The sequence below is a fragment of the Myotis myotis genome, unplaced genomic scaffold (assembly GCF_014108235.1).
Source record: "Myotis myotis isolate mMyoMyo1 unplaced genomic scaffold, mMyoMyo1.p scaffold_m19_p_2, whole genome shotgun sequence".
Taxonomy (NCBI): domain Eukaryota; kingdom Metazoa; phylum Chordata; class Mammalia; order Chiroptera; family Vespertilionidae; genus Myotis; species Myotis myotis.
The window spans coordinates 69972886-69994747 of record NW_023416324.1 but is presented as its reverse complement, the minus strand read 5'-3'; the positions used below and the strand labels follow the sequence as shown (position 1 = coordinate 69994747).

At 43.7% G+C, this 21862-nt stretch overlaps 1 protein-coding gene across 2 annotated transcripts in view; it reads right to left on the bottom strand.

Moving 5' to 3' along the window:
* The window catches only part of BTBD8 (BTB domain containing 8), a 98901-nt gene that overhangs the window by 44971 nt on the left and 32068 nt on the right, over positions 1–21862 (bottom strand). For both annotated transcript variants that reach the window (XM_036351673.1, XM_036351674.1), the window contains exons 4-5: positions 19274–19391; positions 1224–1313 (exon numbers count right to left, since the gene is read on the bottom strand). In XM_036351673.1, coding sequence (XP_036207566.1) covers positions 1224–1313; positions 19274–19391 — 208 coding nt within the window. The remainder of the gene's footprint in view (positions 1–1223; positions 1314–19273; positions 19392–21862) is intronic.

Genomic DNA, 21862 nt, shown 5'->3' with positions numbered 1-21862 from the left:
GGACCCCTCGGGGGATGTCCGACTGCCAGTTTAGGCCCAATCCTGGGGACATCCCTCTCACAATCCTAGACTGCTGGCTCCTAATCACTCACCTGCCTGCCTGCCTGGTCACTCCTAACTGTGCTCCCCTGCCAGCCTGATCGCCCCTCACTGCCTCTGCGTGCTGGCCTGATCGCCCCTAATTGCCCCCCATGCTGGCCTGGTCGCCCCCAACTGTCCCCTTTCTGCCGGCCTAGTCGCTCCTAACTGCCTCCCCCCGCTGGCCTGATCACCCCTTACTGCAACCCCTGCTGATCACCCCTTACTACACCCCCTGCTGGTCTGGTCGCTCCCCCCTCCCGCCAGCCAAGTCGCCCCTCACTACTGCCCCTGCCAGTCTAATTGTCCCCAACTGCACCCCCTGCTGGTCTGGTCGCCCCAAACTGTCCCCCTATGCCAGCCTGGCCACCCCCAACTGCCCCCCCTGCCAGCCAAATCGCCCCTCACTGCCCCATCTGCCAGTGTAATCATCCCCAACTGCCCCCCCTGCCAGCCTGGTCACCCCTAACTGGCCCCCCCTGCTGGCCTGATCGCCCCTCACTGCCTCTGCACGCTGATCACCCCTAACTGCCCCCCATGCCGGCCTGGTCTCCCCTAACTGCCCCCCCTGCCGGCCTGGTCGCCCCACACAGCCTGCTGTTCAGTCGTTTGGTTGTCCCTCACTAACCCCCCTGCTGGCCTGGTCGCCCCACGCAGCCTACTTGTTCAGTCGTTTGGTTGTCCCTAATTAACCCCCCTGCTGGCCTGGTAGCCCCATGCAGCCTGCTTGTTCAGTCGTTTGGTTGTCACTCACTAAACCCCCTGCCAGGCTGGTTGTACACAGCCATCTTGTGATGGCCTGAGGGTTAATTTGCATATGCCTCTTTATTATATAGGACTAGAGGCCTGATGTACAAAATTAGTGCAAGGAGCTTGGCCCTCAGCGGTGGCTTGCCTTGGCCCTTGTAGCCCCAGCTTCGTCTGGAAGGTCATCCAGAAGTTTGTTCGGCTGTCCGGTTAATTAGCATATTATGCTTTTATTATTATAGATGTTCCCTACTTCCTCATGTTTTCAGAAAATGTACTTTGTAGAATTCCAAATGAAAAATATTTCATTGAACTTACAGAAAAATCAGATTCACAAAAAGTGCTTCATATTATTTGTAACTATTATAGTCAAACTGCCTTATAAAAATTATGCTTACCCTTGAAGAGTAATGTACTCTTGAGAACTTTCAGCCCAACAGCCACTCAGCATTGCAGCAAAATAACTAGATCTGGCACTTAAAATGGCTCTAAGGGAAGAGGAAGAAAACACAGGTAAACATTTATATATTATGCAAAATGTAATTTTTTATGAAAAATTTTACCTTTTAAAATATGATAATCTATTTGTCTTGTTTGTATTCACTGATAGAATCATTATCATAAAAATTATATTTATACCTAAGTATTTTGATTGCGTGATTATAACATTAAACCCAATGTCCTTCCTATCTTTATAATTTTTTCTCTTGAAAGCTCTTTAACCTTAATAAAAAAACTGAAACTATTCCCATTAAGTATGAGAGTAATAAATCATCTACAAATGGAGAAATGACAATCAAAGGGTGTAAATTTCTTGAGGAAATGTCACTAAGAGACTAGAACCCTAAAGGACTTGAATTTGAGTTCAGAACTCACCCTAATTATGCTTAAGACTGACTATATCTTAGGTTTGAGAAAATGAAAGTGAAGACATTTTCTTTTGAATTTCCATTCTATCTTCTCAGATAAAATATTAATTCATTTTTTTGTGTTATTTTTCCATCACCATTTATGCCCTCTATATCCTTTTCCACTTCCACCTCCCTTCCCTCCTGCTGCAATCACCACACTATTGTCCATATCCATGAGTTCTCTCTCTCTCTTTTTTTAAATTTTTGCTCAATCCCTCCATCCTACTCCAACATTCCCCCAGCTCCACCAGAGCTGTCTGCTTGCTCTCTCATTCATTCTTCAACTCAATAAATATCTATTGACTTCTATTCTGTGCTAGGCACTATTTTAGATGCTGGAAATAGCAGTAAATGAGATACTATAAAGAACTATGTTACATTTTAGTAGAGAATGGGCTGGAATAATGGAGGAGGAGAGGGAGTAGAGAGACACTTTTGGCAATGGCCTACTAGGTTATCTCAGACCAACCCTCCTGTTGGAAACAGGTAGGAAAATGGGCAATATATATATATAGCTTAAAAAAATAAATAAAGCATGAATTGAAGGCATCAGAAAACTACTGTGATGGTAGCTTTTAAGACAAGTTATAAGAGAGAAGACAAGTATTTAAGGTAACTTCTTCCATTGAGGCAATTGCCAAATCCAAAAGCAAAAGCAATGGTGGAGAGGCTAAAAGCTGAGCATAGCTCCTAGCACTCTTCACTGGCTTACAGCACACAAATAGGAATTTGGTGTCCATCAGAGAGGGGAACCTTTGGTGGATACCCCAGGATTACAGGTGGGCTCAGAAAGGCTACACAATGAGGGAGAAGAATGAATGGGAAAGGGACAAGCCCTTATTAGAACTGAAGTCCAGCTTTGAGTCAGCTGAACCCCTGACTAAATTACAGTGATCTGCATCCAGCCTAACTGCTGGCCAGAAGCAAAAGGAAATCCTGTAGTCATTAAATAACTTTACCCAGAGTGTCAAATTACTTTTACAAATTCTCAAGAAAATGTTCAGCAATTATCCAAAGACTAGAGGCCCAGTGCACGAAATTTGTGCTCTGGCGGGGGGAGGTGTCCCTCAGCCTGGCCTGCATCCTCTCACAATCCAGGAACCCCTTGGGGAATGTCCCACTGCCAATTTAGGCCCACGAGGGGTCCTGGATTGCAAGAGGGATGTAGCAGTGTGCCAAGCGGTAGGTGGACAGGGAGGAGCCAGAACTGGGGCTGGGCACCGTGCTGCTCAAGCTCATCCTGCCCACTGTGCCTGCTGCCACCACTCGGTAGTACAGCCACGGAGCCAGGAGAGGCTCCTGCTGCCACAGCTGCACTCGCCAACCATGAGCCTGGCTTCCGGCTGAGTGGCGCTCCCGCTATGGGAATGCACTGACCACCAGGGGGCAGCTCCTGCGTTGAGCATCTGCTCCCTGGTGGTCAGTGTGCATCATAGTGACTGGTTGATCAGTCATTCTGTCATAATGGTCGCTTAGGCTTTTATATATAGACTAGAGGCCCTGTGCATGAAAATTCATGCACTGGAGGGGGGGGTCCCTCGGCCCAGCCTTCCCCCTCTCACAGTCCAGAAGCCCTCGGGGCAGAAGGCGACTCAGCGATCAGGGGAAGGCGACGCCCCATCACACTTCTGCTGCTGCCACTGCCAGCAGCACAAGCCTCGGCCAGCCCTGGTTACCTGGGCCTTGGGCAGCCCTGGGCGGCCGGGCAGCTGACAGCCAAGGCTTGCCTGCACCTCGGGCAGCCCTGAGCGGCTAAGGGGCTGAGGGGATGGGAGCTGCCATCTTGTGGCTGTGGGCAGTCAATTAGCATATTCCCTCCTTATTGGCTGTGGGCACTGCCATCTTTTGCAATGGTGAGAGGGTCAATTAGCATATTCCCTCTTTATTAGATAGGATAATCAGGAATAATAATCAATTCCTAGAAAATGAAGACATTTCATTTACACTGGTATCTAAAAGGTCAAATACTTAGAACAAATAAACAAAAGAGTGTAATACCTCTACATTAAAAGCTATAAAACATTTTTGAGATAAATTTTAAAACACCTGAGAACTAAATTGCACTCATGAACTTGAAGATCCAAAACTGTTAACATGCCCATTCTACCTAAATTAATTTTTAGATTCTATACAATCTTGATTAAGTTTTTTTTTTTTTAGTAGCAATTGATAACCTCATTTAAAAATATATATGGATGCCCTAGCTGATTTGGCTCAGTGGATAGAGCATGGCCTGTAGGCCAATCCCAGGTTTGATTCTGGTCAAGGGCACATACTTTGGTTTCAGGCTCCACCCTGGCCCTCGTCGGGTCACATGCAGGAGGCAACCAATCAACATGTTTCTGTCTTTCTCTCTCTCTTCTATTCTCTCTAAAATGATAAATGAAAAAATATATCCTCCAATGATGATTAACGAAGGAAAAAAAAAGTAAAATGATGGCCCAGATCTCCCTCCCGCCCCTCTTTCTCTGCCCCACGGCCCCCTCCTTCTCTGCCTCCTCCTTCTCTGTCCCCTCCTTTCTCTCCTGCGCTACAGCCTGCTCAGGCTCCGGCTCTTCCACCACCTCTCCATGACCTCTGCTCCTGAGAAGCAGCCACATTGGGTCTCCCGCTGGGTCTCGGGCCACAGGCCTGGCAGATGGCGGAGGGCAGGGAGGGAGAGGGAGGCCCTGCCTCGATGGGGGTGGGATAGCAGGGGGTGGGGGGAGAGGGAGAGGGAGACAGCGATAGAAACATCAATGATGAGAATCAATGATGGGCTGCTATAGTACTCTGAAATCCATACCACCTTGGTTCCAAGACCACCTTCTCACTGGTTGTTCCCTGCCAGTCACTCAGTATATCAGGGATAATAAAATAAGCCTATTCCTGAGAGACAGGGCCTTTTTTGATAGGTGACTTTGGCTTGTGAACTTTCTACCAATCTGTCAAACTTTCCTCAGAAATGCATTGCAGTCTAAGATGCTTCTACCAAGCTTCCTTTCTCTCCTGTCTCCCTTACTCAGGGTCAGGTTAACATTTCAGTGTAACAGCTCTCCTAGTTACCTCTAGATTCCTTCCCAGGTTCTCTCACATGCATTTACCATAATAAATTTCTTGCAAGTTGAATTCCATCTTTGTGTCTGCTTCTCAGAAGAATTGAACTAACACAGCAGCTAGCTTTTCCATCTAAGTAAGAATAAAAGCATCTGGGGCTTAGTAAACAATTACCCTCACCTGAAGGCAGAAACTTAGAAAACATTCCCATTTAATCAGGCTATATGCCTCAGTTTAAAAAATAATGCTGTAGATGGAGTGATATTTTTAAAACCTTTGTCAGATTTTTCATTTTCCAACATGCCAAAAACGATTTTCTCTTTTTGATTAAATTTAATTTCAACTGACAAGGCTGCTTCTGGCTCTGTTGAGATGCCCTAATTTTCCCCTCGCTCTTGCTTTTGTACATTGCTATTCAATTCTTCCTGATGTTAGTTGAACTAGATTCACTACTCCAGGCAGAATAATGGCCTGGATTACTCAGAGAAACTCTAAAAAAGGATTTTTTAAAAACCAGGACTATTTTCTAAATTACTCTTGCTTCCAATATTTTTTTTCCTTTTTATTTCCACATAACTTCATAAGGATTAAATCCAGAGTAGCGGATCCAAACTTTTTGGAGCTGTCACTATTACACACACCACTTCTTGGCAAATATTTTAAAGAACATAAAATTTAAGAAAGGAAAGTTAGCTTTCTTTTGAGATCCACTTTGACATCATTAACTATAGTTTTCATAGGTTTTGCCTTTCCTAAGTTAAATAATTATTTGTAAAGTGTAGTAGGTACTCTATTATCCAACACAATTAGGACTGATAGTTGCTTGCTTAATAAAAAAAATCAGGAGAATTTTTAAAATGGTTTGTGTATTTCATAATCATTTTATTCTCATTTAAAATATAAATATGCATTCATTCACAAATCTTTGAACATAAGGCCAATCTTTTTTTAAATGTGGATTTATTGATTGGAGCCTCGTATTTCTTGCAAAAACTATACCAATATATGCTCCCTATAATTACTAGTTAAACTGTTCTAAACTAAGAAGGAAATTTAAAACTTTTATGAAGCAATCTGAATCATTTTAGAATTTTATACCTTCCCCTCAAATTTTTCTGTTTCATCTATACTGAATTCAATAGCAATTTTTAAAGTGCCTCTCCTTTATTAAGTCTTTCCAAAACATTCACTTTTAGTTTTCACTGGAACAGTAACTCTTTCTTTTCATATTTCATATATCATTGCTTTATGTGATATTTCATTAAGTTATGCCATCAAAATAATAAATTCAAATGGCATTAAAAGGTTTGGTAACAAACCCAAGTGACTCTTAGAAGACACAAATTCACTAATAGGGAATGGATATGTGTAGGTATCCTAGAAAATGGCCTCCTAAGCTTTGAGAGTTCAGCCTAACATGTTATTACCAGGTTCTATAAAAAACATCTAAGGAGCAGTTCTAGCCCGGCCAGGAGTGGTTCAGTGGTTATGCGTGGACCTATGAACCAGGAGGTCACGGTTCATTCCCAGTCATGGCATATGCCCAGGTTGTGGGCTCCATACCCAGTAGGGGGCATGCAGGAGGCAGTCAATCAATGATTTTTCTCATCGTTGATGCTTCTATCTCTCTATGTCCCTTCCTCTCTGAAATCAATAAAAATATATTTTAAAAAAATAAAGAGCAGGTCTAGTCAAATTTAGTTAAGGGGCTTCTACTATAAGTGGTTTGTTTCCTTTCAGGCTTCCAGTGCCTTTTGCTTTGGTTCCCCATTGCTACTGCCCGCAAAGACCTGTGGTACCAAAGAATTTCACCTCTTTTTCTTCTGTGGTTCCATATATAATTTATCATTGTTTTAAGCCTCTCAAGTAGACAGGATTGACCATTTATCACTAATAATTAGTATTAAGACTTTAGTAACTCACTTTATTGCATGGTAATTTAGAGTTTTATTATAATTACTAGTGGCCCAGTGCATGGATTTGTGCACATTGAAATTAATTAGAAGAAATATTTTAATATCATTATTCGTCCTTTCTCTATAACCAGAAGTGTCAACCAATTTCACGATTGACAATGACAGATCGAAACACATGCGTGCGATTGGAACTAGAGAGAGCTTTATATGTATTGTGCATGCGCAAGTCAACTTAGCCTTTTATAGATATAAACTTGTTTAATTAGACCTGCTTTCTGAAGTAGCTAAACTTTTCCAGCCCAGTGAAGCACCCCAACTTCTCTTTCAGGTAATGTCAGCAACATAGCAGTAAATATCAACACAAAGCAGATTATTATTGTAGATCATACAGGGAGAACAAAGGGTAAAATATTTAACTGTAGCAGTGTTTGACTCTATTCTGTGCAGTGAGAAAATCTGAAGGCATTTTCAAGGCCCACCATTTCTTACTTCTTTTCAGAAAGACTGACTTCTAAATTATTAAACTATATGCTGCTGAAAAAGCTTTCAGCTGCTGTATTTAAGAACATATAGCTAACTAGAGGCCTGGTGCACAAGTTTGTGCATTAGTGGGGTCCCTTGGCCTGTGGGATCGGGCCAAAACCAGCTCTCTGACATCCCCCAAGGGGTCCTGGATTGCGAGAGAGCATAGGCCAGGCCAAGGGACCCCACCAGTGCATGATCAGGGCCAGGGAGGGGCAAGTGAGGTTGGCCAGCCGGGGAGGGACCATGGGAGGGCTCCAGGGTGTGTCCAGCCCATCGTGCTCAATCCGGTTGGGCCGGATCCCAGCAGCAAGCTAACCTACCAATTGGAGTGTCTGCTCCCTGGTGGTCAGTGCACGTCATAGCAAGTGGTTGAGTGGCCTTAGCATATCATTAGCATATTATGCTTTGATTGGTTGAACAGCCAACTGGTCAACCGGACACTTAGCATCTTAGGCTTTTATTATATAGGAGGATTAGTGGTATAGTCCAGACTAGAACACTGACCCCTGACTCAGCCACTGCGTACCAAACAGTCAAATAAATCTGCATTTTAAAGGGTGATTTGACAATGTTTTAACCTAATGAATGAATATCTAATGGTATAACATCAGGCACTGAAAAGAAAGATATTTTGGAAGGGATATCAGATCTGGAGTGTCACAAAGCTAAAATTAGGAATCACTGCCCTGCTTTTTACAATAAAGCAGCACAAGAGAATCTTAGCTATGGAGCACAGAAATGCAACAAATAAGTTATCTTAAAAATGCAAGAGATTCAATTCCTCTCAGAAAACATTACAAAAAATAGATAACAATATAAAATGGGAGACCAGCAATAGAGTGAGTCAGATAGGTGCTTAGAGGTAGCCTGATGATGACAGGGGGAAATACAAGCAGAGAGAAATGCACAATAAATACCCAGATGGTATTCATGTGATGACTGAGAGCAACTCAAGCAGAGAAGTAATGTTTCAAAGATCCACAAGGATCTCTGTGGTAGTGTCCCAGGAATTAATACAGAAAAGTAGTAACATAACCAACAAATGGGATCAATGAACTCTAGTAGGTCCTCCTTTTATTATAACCTCCCTCCCCTCAAATAAAAAGAGCTTTCTTCCTTTCTCCTTTCAGAAGAAGTATCCTATCTAATAAAAGAGAAACATGGTAATTAGCATACAACCGCTACCCTTCCCATTGGCTAATCAGGGGGATATGCAAATTAACTGCCAGCCAAGATGGTGGCCGGCAGCCAGGCAGCTTGAAACTAATATGAGGCTTGCTTGCTTCAGGGACGGAGAAAACCAACGTTCCCCGCCTGCCTTGCAGGGCTCTGAGCCTGCAGTTTGAAACAAATACAGAAGCTAAACAAAACCCCAGAAACCTGCTTTCAGTGAGCCGGGATCTCAGAGCTGGAGTTATACATTGTTTCAATTATAGAACCCAAACAAACCAGATACCTGCTTTCAGCAGCAGAGGCCTCAGAGCTGGAGCCAGAGCTAAAGCTGGCCCAGAATAAAAAAGAAAAAAGAAAAAAAGGAGCAGTTGGGAACTTCAGGCCTCAGCCCCTCACCCAGACTGGCCAGGCACCCCAGTGGGGACCCCCACCCTGAAGGGTGTGTGACCAGCTGCAAACAGCCATCATCCCCTCACCCAGGCTGGCCAGGCCCCCCAGTGGGGACCCCCACCCTGAAGGGTGTGTGACCAGCTGCAAACAGCCATCATCCCCTCACCCAGGCTGGCCAGGCACCTAAGCGGGACCCCCACCCTGATCCAGGACACCCTTCAGGGCAAACCAGCTGGCCCCCACCCGTGCACCAGGCCTCTATCCTATATAGTAAAAGGGTAATATGCCTCCCAGCACCGGGATCAGCGTGACAGGGGGCAGCGTCCAAATCCCCTGATCGCCCTGCGGGCTCTGTGTGTTACAGGGGGCGGGGCCACAACCTCCCTATCGGCCCTGCTCTGTTCGTGACAGGGGAAGGCACCCCAACCTCCTGATCAGCCCTGCTCTGTACCTGATACGGGGGAGCTCCCCAACCCCCTGATCACCCTGCGGCTCTGTGTGTGACAGGGTGTGGCGCCCCCAACCCCCTGATCGGCCCTGCTCTGTGTGTGACAGGGTGCGGCACCCCAACCCCCCGCCACGGGCCCTGCTCTGTGTGTGACAGGGTAGAGCCATAACCTCCCCATTGGCCCTGCCCTGAGTGTGAGAGTGGTGGCGCCCCAACCCCCTGATTGGCCTGCTCTGTGGGTGATAGAGGGCGGTGCCCCAACTCCCCTATCGGCCCTACTTTGTGAGTGACAGGGGGGAGCTCCTCAACCCCCTGATGGGCCCTGCTCTGTGCGTGACAGGAGGGAGCTCCCCAACCCCCTGATGGGCCCTGCTCTGTGCGTGCGTGACAGGGTAAGGAGCCCCAACCCCCCTGATGGGCCCTGCTCTGTGCGTGACAGGGGCTGGCACCGCAACCTCCCCATCGACCCTGCCTTGAGTGTGACAGGGGGCGGTGCCCCAAACCCCCAATTGGCCCTACCCTGAGCATGACAGGGTAGCATCGCAACCTCCCAATCTGCCCTGCTCTGTGCATGACAGGGTGCGGCGCCCCAACTCCCCAATCGGCCCTGCTCTGAGCCCGACCAGGGGCTGCACCTAGGGATTGGGCCTGCCCTCTGCCACCCGGGAGCAGGCCTAAGCCAGCAGGTCGTTATCTCCCGAGGGGTCCCAGACTGCGATAGGGCACAGGCCGGGCTGAGGGACCCCCCTCCCCCCCAAGTGCACAAATTTTTGTGCACCTGGCCTCTAGTCTATATATATAAAAGCCTAAGCAACCATCCGACTGTTCAACCATTTGCCTGGTAGCTATGATGCACAATGACCACCAGGGGGCAGACACTCCAGCCAGTAGAGGAGGGAGCCTGATTCCCTGCGGATCAGCGGTGGGTTAAGTTGCTGCTGGGGCACTGTTGACTCCAAATCTGCTTCACCCACACCCCGGACCCATAAGGGAATGTTGGAGACCTGGTCCCCTGGCCTGGCCTGCACCCTCTCGCTATCCAGAATCTCTCAAGGGATGTCAGAAAGCCAGTTTCCACCCAATCCCCACAGGCCAGTGTGAGGGACTCCACCAGTGCATGAATCTGTGCATAGGCCCTCTAGTTAGATATAAACAAGGACAAAGATGTGGGAAGGTGTGGAGAAGTATGCATCAGAGAGGGAAAGGTCTGTGTAGATGGAGGAATGTAATAAATGTGACTTTCCCTGCAGGCGTAATGCTATCTCAGTCTTCTCTGGATTGGGGGAAAATGCAAATGATTCAATTTACATTTCTCTGCTTACCCCACAAAAGTAAAGGGCATACCGACTGTTGCTACCATCTATGGAAAGGTTGTATCAAAGGCCCATCACCTGGATGATGATAGCACGAACTTACATAATACTTACTACATGCCAGGTACTATTTAAAACACTTTAAATAATTACCCTGTGAGATCGGTACTTTTTATAATCCCCATGTTTGATAAGGACTCTGAAGCACAGGATGATGGTTAAATGACTTGCTCAAATTCACACAGATCAAAGATAGTAGGGCTGGACTTTAAACCCAGTTAAGCTCCACTCAGTCCACGTACTCTTAACCACTCTGCTATAAATAACTTCTTTGGCTTAACTGTGCCACCACAAGCAAGTGGTTGGCATCAAACTGTTTTGTAGCGTATAAAGGGCTCCAGGCATTGGGCTGGGGATCAAGATAAAGATTGGACAGAGCAACTAGCAATTGAAGAGAGACTGTTGATAAAACTGGGGTAGCAGGGATGTTTCTGAGGAACGACCTTAAGCATCAGAAGAATACAATGATTTAAAGAAGTAACGACCTTATTGCCATACCAATTTGGACATATTAAACTAGCAACCTAAACTGTTCTAAAATTTGAGACCTAAAGTAATGTAATTCTGATCATAAATCCTGGTCTTTGTGAATACTTGCATTGATCTTCCAATATATAAGTAAATATAATTTAAAAATTAAAGCAGCCACATTACAAATGAATTTTTAGCCGTACTACTAGGAGAAATGCTGACACTGATCCAGCAGAAAGTTCTGTGTTGGGCTTTAGACTACATTACGTTAGTATGTGTTTTTGAAACTACTGACATAATATTCCTTGAACTGAATAATAAAATTAATATGTACTAAAACAGAGATGTGTTTGAGTTTGAACTATGAAGGTAACTGTAACTCACATAGGGCACTAACAACAAAGTAGGAAAACTTAAGCCAGATCTTCTTGAAACATATCCTCAGGAAATTGCGTTTCTAGTTATATCAGTTTATTTTTTACTAGAGGCCAGGTGCACAAAATTCGTGCACTGGAGGAGGGTTCCCTCAGCCCGGCCTGTGCCCTCTCACAGTCCGGGACCCCTTGGGGGATGTCTGTCTGCCGGCTTCAACCCTATCCCCAGGGGGGATCCCTTTTTCAGTCCGGGGCTCTCACAGTCCAGGACCCCTTGCTCCTTACCACTCGCCTGCAGCGGAGGCGGGAAGGCTCCCGCCACCACCAGTGCGCCGCCAGCTGTGAGCCCACTGGCGAGCCCAGCTTCTGGCTGAGCAGTGCTCCCCTGTGGGAGCACACTAACCACCAGGGGGCAGCTCCTGCATTGATCGTCTGCCCCCTGGTGGTCAGTGTGCATCATAGTGACCAGTTGTTCCACCATTTGGTCGATTTGCATTTTACCCTTTTATTGTATAGGAATGGTAGGTGAACAAAATAAACCAGATGTAAGCAAGAGCTGTCCTGGAATACAAATCTAATATTCTAGATCCACTCCTAAAACACAGTCCATTGTCAGGCTGCCCACAGAGGGAGGCCAAACACAGACACTGTTTGAGAACACTTTGCAAATGGTCACAGGGTCTTGCTTTCCCTATGATAACAGCCTTAGGACTCTATCAGTAGAACTTTGGTAGGATGCCCATATTGTGTCAAGAAAAACCTGGACACAAAATTAAATTAATTTTTAAAATAAAATTGTGTATGGGCAAAAACTAAAACCATTTCATCTAAGAACAGAAACAAGACAGGGATGCCCATTCTCACCACTCCTGTTTGACATAGTACTGGAAGTGCTAGCCATAGCAATTAGACAAGAAGAAGAAATAAAAGGCATCCAAATTGGAAAAGAAGTAAAAATGTCATTATTCACAGATGACATGATACTGTACATAGAAAACCCTAAAGACTCCATCAAAAAATTATTAGACTTAATAAATGAATTTGGCAATGTAGCAGGATACAAAATTAACACCCAGAAATCTATGGCATTTTTATACACCAATAGTAAACTTACAGACAGAGAGATTTGAAAAAAACAACCCCATTTACCATTGCACCAAAAAAGCTATGATACCTAGGAATAAACTTAACTAAGGAGGTAAAAGACCTATACTCGGAAAACTACTGGACACTGAAAAAAGAGATAGAGGAAGACATAAACAGATGGAAGAACATACTGTGTTCATGGATTGGTAGAATCAACATCATTAAAATGTCCATACGACCCAAAGCAATCTATAGATTCAATGCACTCCCTATTAAAATACCAACAGCATATTTCACAGACCTAGAACAAACTCTCCAAAAATTCATCTGGAATTAAAAAAAGACCCCAAATAGTTGCAGCAATCCTGAGAAAGAAGAACAACGTTGGAGGGATCTCAATACCAGATACCAAGCTGTATTACAAAGCCACTGTTCTCAAAACTGCCTGGTACTGGCAAAAGAACAGACATATTAGTATACCAGTAGAACAATGAAATAGAATATAGAACCAAGAAATCAACCCAAACCACTATGCTCAATTAATATTTGACAAAGGAGGCAAGAACATACAATGGAGTCAAGACAGTCTCTTCAATAAATGGTGTTGGGAGACAGAACCTACACACAGAACCTAGAGACAGAACCTACACAGAACCTAGAGACAGAAGAACTTCGCTGGAGAGAACATGGCAAAAGATCCTGGACAGAAACTGGGGACAGAAACTGGCAACAGAACCTAGAGACAGAACCTAGCGAGAGAACCTGGCTGGAGAACCTGGACAGAACCTGGCTGGAGAACCTAGCAAGAGAACATGGACACAGAACCTGGCTGGAGATCCTAGCCAGAACTTCGCTGGAGATCCAGACCAGAACTTGGCTGGAGATCCTGGCTAGAGATCCTGGCTAGGCTGCTGATCAACTGAACGCTGTCTCCGTGTCATTCCTTCTTCACCGACTCCGTCCACACCTTTGGGGACCCCTGGACCTGCTGGGGCTGGACCCCAGCAGTATATACCTCAGCAAATGAGAGATAGTGAAGGAATTAGCCAGATACAAAGAGGGAGTTTGTTGTCTTTGGTCCAATATTTGCAAAATAGGATGAACTAATGGGTTCCTTGGAGCAAAGGCTGTGGATCTGATAGTTGGATCCAGGTATCAATGCCATTTGGGTACTGTGAGAAGAGAAAAGACTGGACTAAGGGATTAAGACCTGATGAGAGTATATGGAGACAGCATGGTGGTGCAGGCCTACATTTTGGAGGAGCAGACTTTGAGAGAAATACTCTTTGGAGAAAGTTTGAAAGAAAGATTTAATAAGTACAAAGGTTTAATGAAAGACCTTGCTGGGTATTTTTTTGCATGAATTAGACTGACTGTGGCTTCTTAAAATACCACTTCTATGTGTAAGAATGTGTGCCGCTGAAAGTATTTGGCTGGGAGTGGCTGTTTCCATGGCTATTTCTTCTTCAGTGAATTTTTGCTGCTGAGTCTACGCTGACCTGCTTTTGGCACTTACTTCACTTGAGGAAACGTAGAACTTAGTCCTTCTGTGGAGAACATCTAAAGTTTTATTTGTACGCATATAGTATTCAGTTAGAAAACCCCCAAACCCTCATGTTGAAAATTCAGATACATAGCTAGGAAAATCACCTTACATTAAAAAATACATTGAGGAGAAACTAAGATGGCGGCATAGATAAACACCGGGAAATTGCTGCCTCCCACAACAACTTCAAAAAAAAACAACATAAAGACAAAACGGACATCATCCAGAACTACAGGAAGGCTGGCTGAGTGGAAATTCTACAACTAGAAGGAAAGAAAAGCACGCTGAGAGCCAGAGGAGCTGCGGAAGTAAAGTGCAGAGGTACGGAGGCTCGCGTGCGCAGAAAGGGGCTGGCACCTGAGGACGCGGCTGTCTTTTTGAATCGGGAGGGAGTCACAAGCTCCCAACTGCTCTGAACTCCGGTTCTGGGAAGTCTCTGGGGACCCAGGACTCATACGGGGAGAAACTCGACTGTCTGGCAGCGGGCAGAACTCGGAACTTGAGGTCGGCTTTCCCCCAGAGGTGCTTGCAGCAATTACCCGGACACTGAGACGCGGGGCCCCTTAGGGCAGGGCTGAGAATCCACCATAGCGGCTTGCTCCGCCCTTTGATTCCCTGAGACCCAACCCCACCCAGCCTGCAGCAGAGGCTTTTGCATATGAATGCCCCGGCCCTTTGCAACCTGAAAATTACCTAACTGCAGCTGGGCCAGACATACCCAGAACTTCCAAGAGAAGGCCCAAGGCCCCACAGCGGCTTGCATTGCTTCACAGCTGGGCCTCATCAGGGTACCTCCAAACTCCAAAAAAGGAAGGGGAATCTGCAGTTCTCTTCATAGCTCCTGCTGTGTAACCTCAGGCAGAGGCTAAATTAGCAACTCCTTAGATCCAAGAGCCAGTGTACCCAGTGGTCAGAGGGGGACCATCCAGATTACAACTCCTCAGATCCATAAGGGACACACTCAGGGAGCACCAAAACCCCACTGACGCAAGTCTTGCCCCAGAAGGGTGTCTTCAGCACGGAAGTTCTCCCACTGCAGACACAGCTGATTCTCACTGCCAGTTGGCGTGGTCAATTCCTCCCAGTGATCCTACAACAATCAAGGCATAACTACAATAAGACTGTGCAAAAAGCCCACAAGGGGGTACACCAAGAGTGTCCACCTCAGGTAACTGAGGAGGCTGAGCCACTGGGCCCTACAGGACACCTAGCACACAAAACCACTCTACCAACACAGGGAAGCATAAAAAATGTGGAGACAAAGAAACTGGTCACAAATGATAGAAATGGAGGAAAGCAAACGACTGGATATAAAGTTCAAGGCCACATTTATAAGGTTTTTCAAGAATTTTATGGAAACCACCGATAAATTTAGTGAGATCCTCAATAAATCTAGTGAGACTCTCGAGGATATGAAAAAGGACCAACTAGAAATTAAGCATACACTGACTGAAATAAAGAATAATATACAGAGATTCAACAGCAGACAAGAGGATCCCAAGAATCAAGTCAAAGATTTGAAATACAAAGAAACAAAAAATACCCAACCGAAAAAGAAAAAAGATTCCAAAAATATGAAGATAGTGTAAGGAGCCTCTGGGACAACTTCAAGCGTACCAACATCAGAATTATAGGGGTACCAGAAGAAGAGAGAGGGCAAGATATTGAAAACCTATTTGAAGAAATAATGACAGAAAACTTCCCCTACCTGGTGAAAGAAATAGACTTAAAAGTCCAGGAAGCGCAGAGAACTCCAAACAAAAGGAACCCAAAGAGGACCACACCAAGACACATCATAATTAAAATGCCAAGAGCAAAAGACAAAGAGAGAATCTTAAAAGCAGCAAGAGAAAGACAGTCAGTTACCTGTAAGGGAGTACCCATACGACTGTCAGCTGATTTCTCAACAGAAACCATGCAAGCCAGAAGAGAGTGGCAAGAAATATTCAAAGTGATGAATGCCAAGAACCTACAACCAAGATTACTTTATCCAGCAAAGCTATCATTCAGAATAGAAGGTCAGATAAAGAGCTTCACAGATAAGAAAACGCTAAAGGAGTTCATCACCACCAAACCAGCATTATATGAAATGCTGAAAGGTATTCTTTAAGAAGAGGAAGAAGAAAAAGGAACTCTTACCATTTGTCACAGCATGGATGGAACTGGAGAGTGGATAAATACCACAGGATCTCACTCATTTGTGGAATATAAGTAACAACATAAACTGATGAACAAGGACTGATCCAGAGACGGAGAGGCATTGATTGGACCGTTGGGCCTTGGAGGGAAGGTAGGGGAGGGTGGGGGTAAGGGGGAAAGACCAACCAAAGGACTTATATGCAAGCATATAGGCCTAACCAATGGACACGGATAACGGGGGGGGGGGGGGGCGGTAGAGGGTAACGTGGGGATAAGGACACATATGTAATATCTTAATAAAAAATATATAAAAAATAAAATAAAATAAAATAAAATAAAAAATAAATGGTGTTGGGAAAATTCGACAGATACATGCAAAAAAATGAAACTAGACCACCAACTTACACCATACACAAACATAAACTCAAAATGGATAAAGGACTTAAACATAAGATGAGGAACCATAACAATCTTAAAGGAATCCACAGGCAGCAAAATTTCAGACATATGCCGAAGCAATATCTTCACCGATACAGCTCCCAAGGCATTGGAAACTGAAGAGAAAATAAACAAACGGGCTACATCAAAATAAAAAGCTTCTGTACAGCAAAATAAACCATCAACAAAACAACAAGAAAGCCCTCTGCATGGGAGAACATATTTGCTAATGTCATATCTGATAAGGGTTTAATCTCCAACATTTACAGGAAACTCATACAATTTAACAAAAGGAAGATAAACAACCCAATCAAAAAATGGGCGACAGACCTAGATAGATACTTTTCAAAAGAGGACATAAGGAAGGCCAAGAGACATATGAAAACATGCTCAAAGTCACTAATCATCCGAGAGGTGTAAATCAAAATAACAATGAGGTACCATCTCACACCTGCCAGAATGGCTATCATCAACAAATCAACAAACGACAAGTGCTGGTGAGGATGTACAGAAAAAGGAACCCTCGTGCACTGCTGGTGGGAATGCAGACTGGTGCAACCACTGTAGAGAACAGTATGGAATTTCCTCAAAAGACTAAAAATGGAGCTCCCATTTGAGCCAGTGATCCCACTTCTAGGAATATATCCCAAGGAACTAGAAGCACCAATCAGGAAGTATATAGGCATCCCTATGTTCATAGCAGCACAATTTACAATAGCTAAGATTTGGAAACAGCCGAAGTGCCCATCAGCAGATGAGTGGATTAAAAAACTGTGGTACATCTACACAATGGAATACTACGCTGCTGTAAAAAAGAAGGAATTTTTACCATTTGCAACAGAATGAATGGCACTGGAGAGCATTATGCTAAGCAAAATAAGTCAGTCAGGGAAAGATAAATATCACATGATCTCACTCATTTGTGGAATATTAATGAACAACATAAACTGATGAACAAAAATAAATCCAGAGACAGAGAAGCATCAATCAGACCATCAAACCTCAGAGGGAAGGCAGGAAGGGTGGGGGTAAGGGAGAGAGATCAACCAAAGGATTGTATGCATGCATATAAGCCTAACCAATGTAAACAGACACCAGGGGGGTGAGGGCATGAGTGGGGGAGGGGGGCAATGGGGAGATGTAATACCTTAATCAATAAAGAAAAATAAAATAAAAAAGTAAAATTGTGTTGGCCCCTCCCCACCCAAAGGACATACACACACACACACACACACCATCAACTAGGAAATATATAGCCATGATATGAAAAATATATTGATAAATCTATATTATACTCTGTATTTTGTTATATATAATGCAGATTTTATAAATATTAGGAAAATGTGTATGCATATAATTAAAAATTTATGTTCCCAGAGAGAAAAGTTCAAATTTTGAATGGTAAATAGACTGAATGAAACTGGCAATCCTAGAGTTTATCAATGTAATGCTGTCAATTAATGGGCAGAACCCATTAATGGGCAGATTTTTTTAAATCCTCACCTGAGGACATGCTCCCATTGATTTCAGAGAGAGAGGAAGGAAGAGGGAGAGAGAGATAAACATCGGTGTGAAAGAAAAACACTGATTGGTTGCCCCTCGTAAGTGCCTCAACTGGCTAGGTATGTACCCTGACTGGGAATCAAACCCTTCGGTGCATGGGACAATGCTCCAACCAATCGCGCCACACCTGCCAGGGCACCAGTATGATTTCTGAAAGCACAAACATTACTACTGTTGGCTTGATGAATGCCTGAAATCTAAACCCAATGCTAATATTATTAAGGCTGTGCACCCTGGAACCTCGAGGACTGCTTCTTGCCACTGCAAATAATGTGGTTCTTCCTCTTCAGGAGCACCAGAGTAACTCATCAACATTCTCTCTGAAACACAGAGAGGGAAAGAGAAGAATTGTCTGGGTTCCTCAGTTTTCTGGTTCTGATTCTAGTCCACTATGAGGCCCAGCTGTTCTTCTGTCCCTTGGGTTCCAACAGAAAATCTGTATTTCTTACTAAAATTTTTTCTTCTTTTACGCAGATTTTAATTACTTGCAAAAAAAGAACTGGGCCAACACAGGCAGCAGAATTTAATTTGAATGTCTAAGCAACCTAATAGTAAAGCAGAATATTTGTAAAGTACATTGAAATATTAAACCTCCTAATCAATGCTATTCACTAGAATCCATTTTGAATGAAAGACTGAATTGAAATGCATTCAGAGAAAATACATGTCATTCATGTAGAAATAATCATTCTTAATATTATAACGCCTGGGAAATGAAAAACTGCATTTAATTACATTTTCTGTGACAGTGGCTTTCAAACCTATTTTAGGCAGCAGAATATTTTCTTCTAATGAAAGCGTAGGTTCATGCCCAATGCAAAACACAGATTGGCCCTAGCTAAAGCATGTGCAATGCCCGGGTTGGGGGATGTGTGCACCCACAGGCAGAAAATGCTACCTGATGGCCAAGCCCTCCCCAGTCAGAGACCCCCTGAGGCATCAGCATGCAAACCCTGTGTAATCAGAGCCGGAAAGCCACTGTGCTAGAAAAACACAGTCACCCGTTTACACTTAATACTGCCACAACCAAGACACCAAATCAATCACATGCCTAGTTACCTGTGAGTTTTAAAACTTTTTCCATCAACGTAAATGTCAATATCTGGGCAACTATGATTCACATAAAGATTCAATAAGTCTTTTCCCAATTCAGATGCAGGTTCCAAGTCATAAATATCTTCAAAAGAGAAAAACAAAACTAAAAATTAGTTTCTTTAATATTATAAATAGAAAAAAAATTATATTTTAACATTAACAAAAGGTTTTTCCACATAGTCATCTTGATTAGCTATTGAAATAGAGCAACAATAACTGGAATATTTAAGTGGTAAGTTAACAATAAAACGTTTTAAATCATGTATACTTTCTGCTTTGAAATAAATATTTCCACTTGTATTTAAATATAGATATACCTTTAAATGTAGATACACACTTAAATATAGGTAATATTATCATAAAATTATAAACCAAAATAGAAGCCACTGCATGAACATCGACATAGAAAGTTAGAAAATTTTCTAATTTTGGTATTTTTCCTTCCTATTCCCAGATCTATGGCTAGAATGAACAATGAATTAATAGAAATTCAACTGAAATCGATGGGATTTATAGAACACTTACTATGAGTTTAGTACTATACACAGTATGGAGATATACAGAACATAAATATTTTATAAATTAGCTCTACTTCAAAAAGTTCACAATTTAGGCAGTGGGAAGTAAAATTTAAAACATGTATACATAAAAAGAAAGAAAAACACTACTCTGTATATCAGCGGTTTTCGACCTGTGGGTCACGGCCCCTTTGGGGGTCGAACGACCCTTTCATAGGGGTCACCTAAGACCATCGGAAAACACATATATAATCGCATATTGTTTCTGTGATTAATCACTATGCTTTAATTATGTTCAATTTGTAACAATGAAATCGGGGGTCACCACAACATGAGGAACTGTATTAAAGGGTCGCGGCATTAGGAAGGTTGAGAACCACTGCATATCATAGCTTTGCCAGTCCAGAAACTTTCATCAGTACACCTGGTGAGGATCAGTCACAGGGGACAGATTCCTACTAACCAAAATTACAAATTAAATATTTATAAACCAGAATGCCAATATTGGCTCTACTATCATAAGAGATCCAGAATATGACCATTGCAAAATGGCACCCCCAAACTCCTTAAAATGGCTTATGAGTAAGGTGACCACATATCATGGTTAGACTAGGACAGTCCCAGTTAATGCCTGTTGTTGCCCCAGAATAATGATCAAGAGCAATAATAAATTGTCACCTTTCACTCTCTCAAACGGGTCCCAGGCTAGATAATAAAATATAAGGCCATCCTTTATATAAGGCTCTTCATAATCTGGCTTCTGCTTACATCTCCAGGATCATTTCTTATTGTAACCCTCTCTATCCTCTACTTACCTCCACTCTCACAACAAACCACTTCTGACTTTTCCAAATATGCTATGTACCTGGCTCTCTCTGCCTCCAGACATGTTTTAGGACTCAATTCAGACCTCACTCTCTCCAGATAGTTTTCTCTAGAAGCTTAAATCCAGGTAATGTATGCCCTATTTGAGTCCTCATCACACTTTGTACATAACCCACCTATCTCCTACTGTTACTGTTGTACCTGTTATTAATATTAATAATAGGAAAGGAGCAATGTGGAGGCCAGACATTATAAGCATGGTCAGCTGGTCAGCTTCACCAGGAAGCTGCAACTTCATGCTCCCCAGGGAACCATGGGTCCATTCCCTATAATCACTAGGGGAAGGGGTCCCACAAAGGGGAAGATGGGTACATGCATAGTGAGGATGGGGTGACACAGAAAAGGTGCTTGCCTGTCAGTCTAACCTGAAACAAAGATAACTGGCTAGGGGTGGAGATACGGCAAGCCCACAAAAATTTGGATATACATAATCCCCAGACAAAGGAATTCTCTTGGCTGCCTTGCTCCTCTTGCTTTGCTCCTGCTTCTTGCACTCACCCATGCTCCCTCCATAGCCATGTGGCCCTAGAGACCACATGGCCCAGGGCCTATGCTAGCTTGATGCTGGACTGGACTGCAAATGTGGAGCGGAAACTCTGGGCAATGGCTTGATCTCAGCCCTGCTGAAGACAAAATGGGACTTTTCCCATGGCAGGACGGAGGGAGATGGAACCTTGGAAACTCAGGGGTTTAATTCCACAGAAATAAAGCTTTCCATGATACCTCATCCTCCATGGGGGCCTCAGAAAATTCTTGTTCCCACGGCACACCAAGAAGCCCACTTCCACCAGCAACAGAGCACCCCAACAGATAACACTACTAAACTGCAGGACAGGAGCACTACCTGTTTTGTTCATTTGTAAATCTTCAACACCCAGCACAAAGTAGATACTCAACTGAATACTGTGATGAATAAATAGAATGGCCTTCCAGAAACAAATAGCAAGTGCAAAAGCACACAGTGACTAAATATAGTTTTTTGGAGGGAAACACCAAGTAATTCAGTAAGACAAGAGCTCATGGGATACAAGGGGGTTTTGAAAACAGGATGGTGTGGAGTTCTAGGCAGGAGCAGTTCACAAAATCCCTTTACACTGCAGGAAAGAATTTGAGATTTATACTAATGCTATCAGACACCACTGGAGAATTT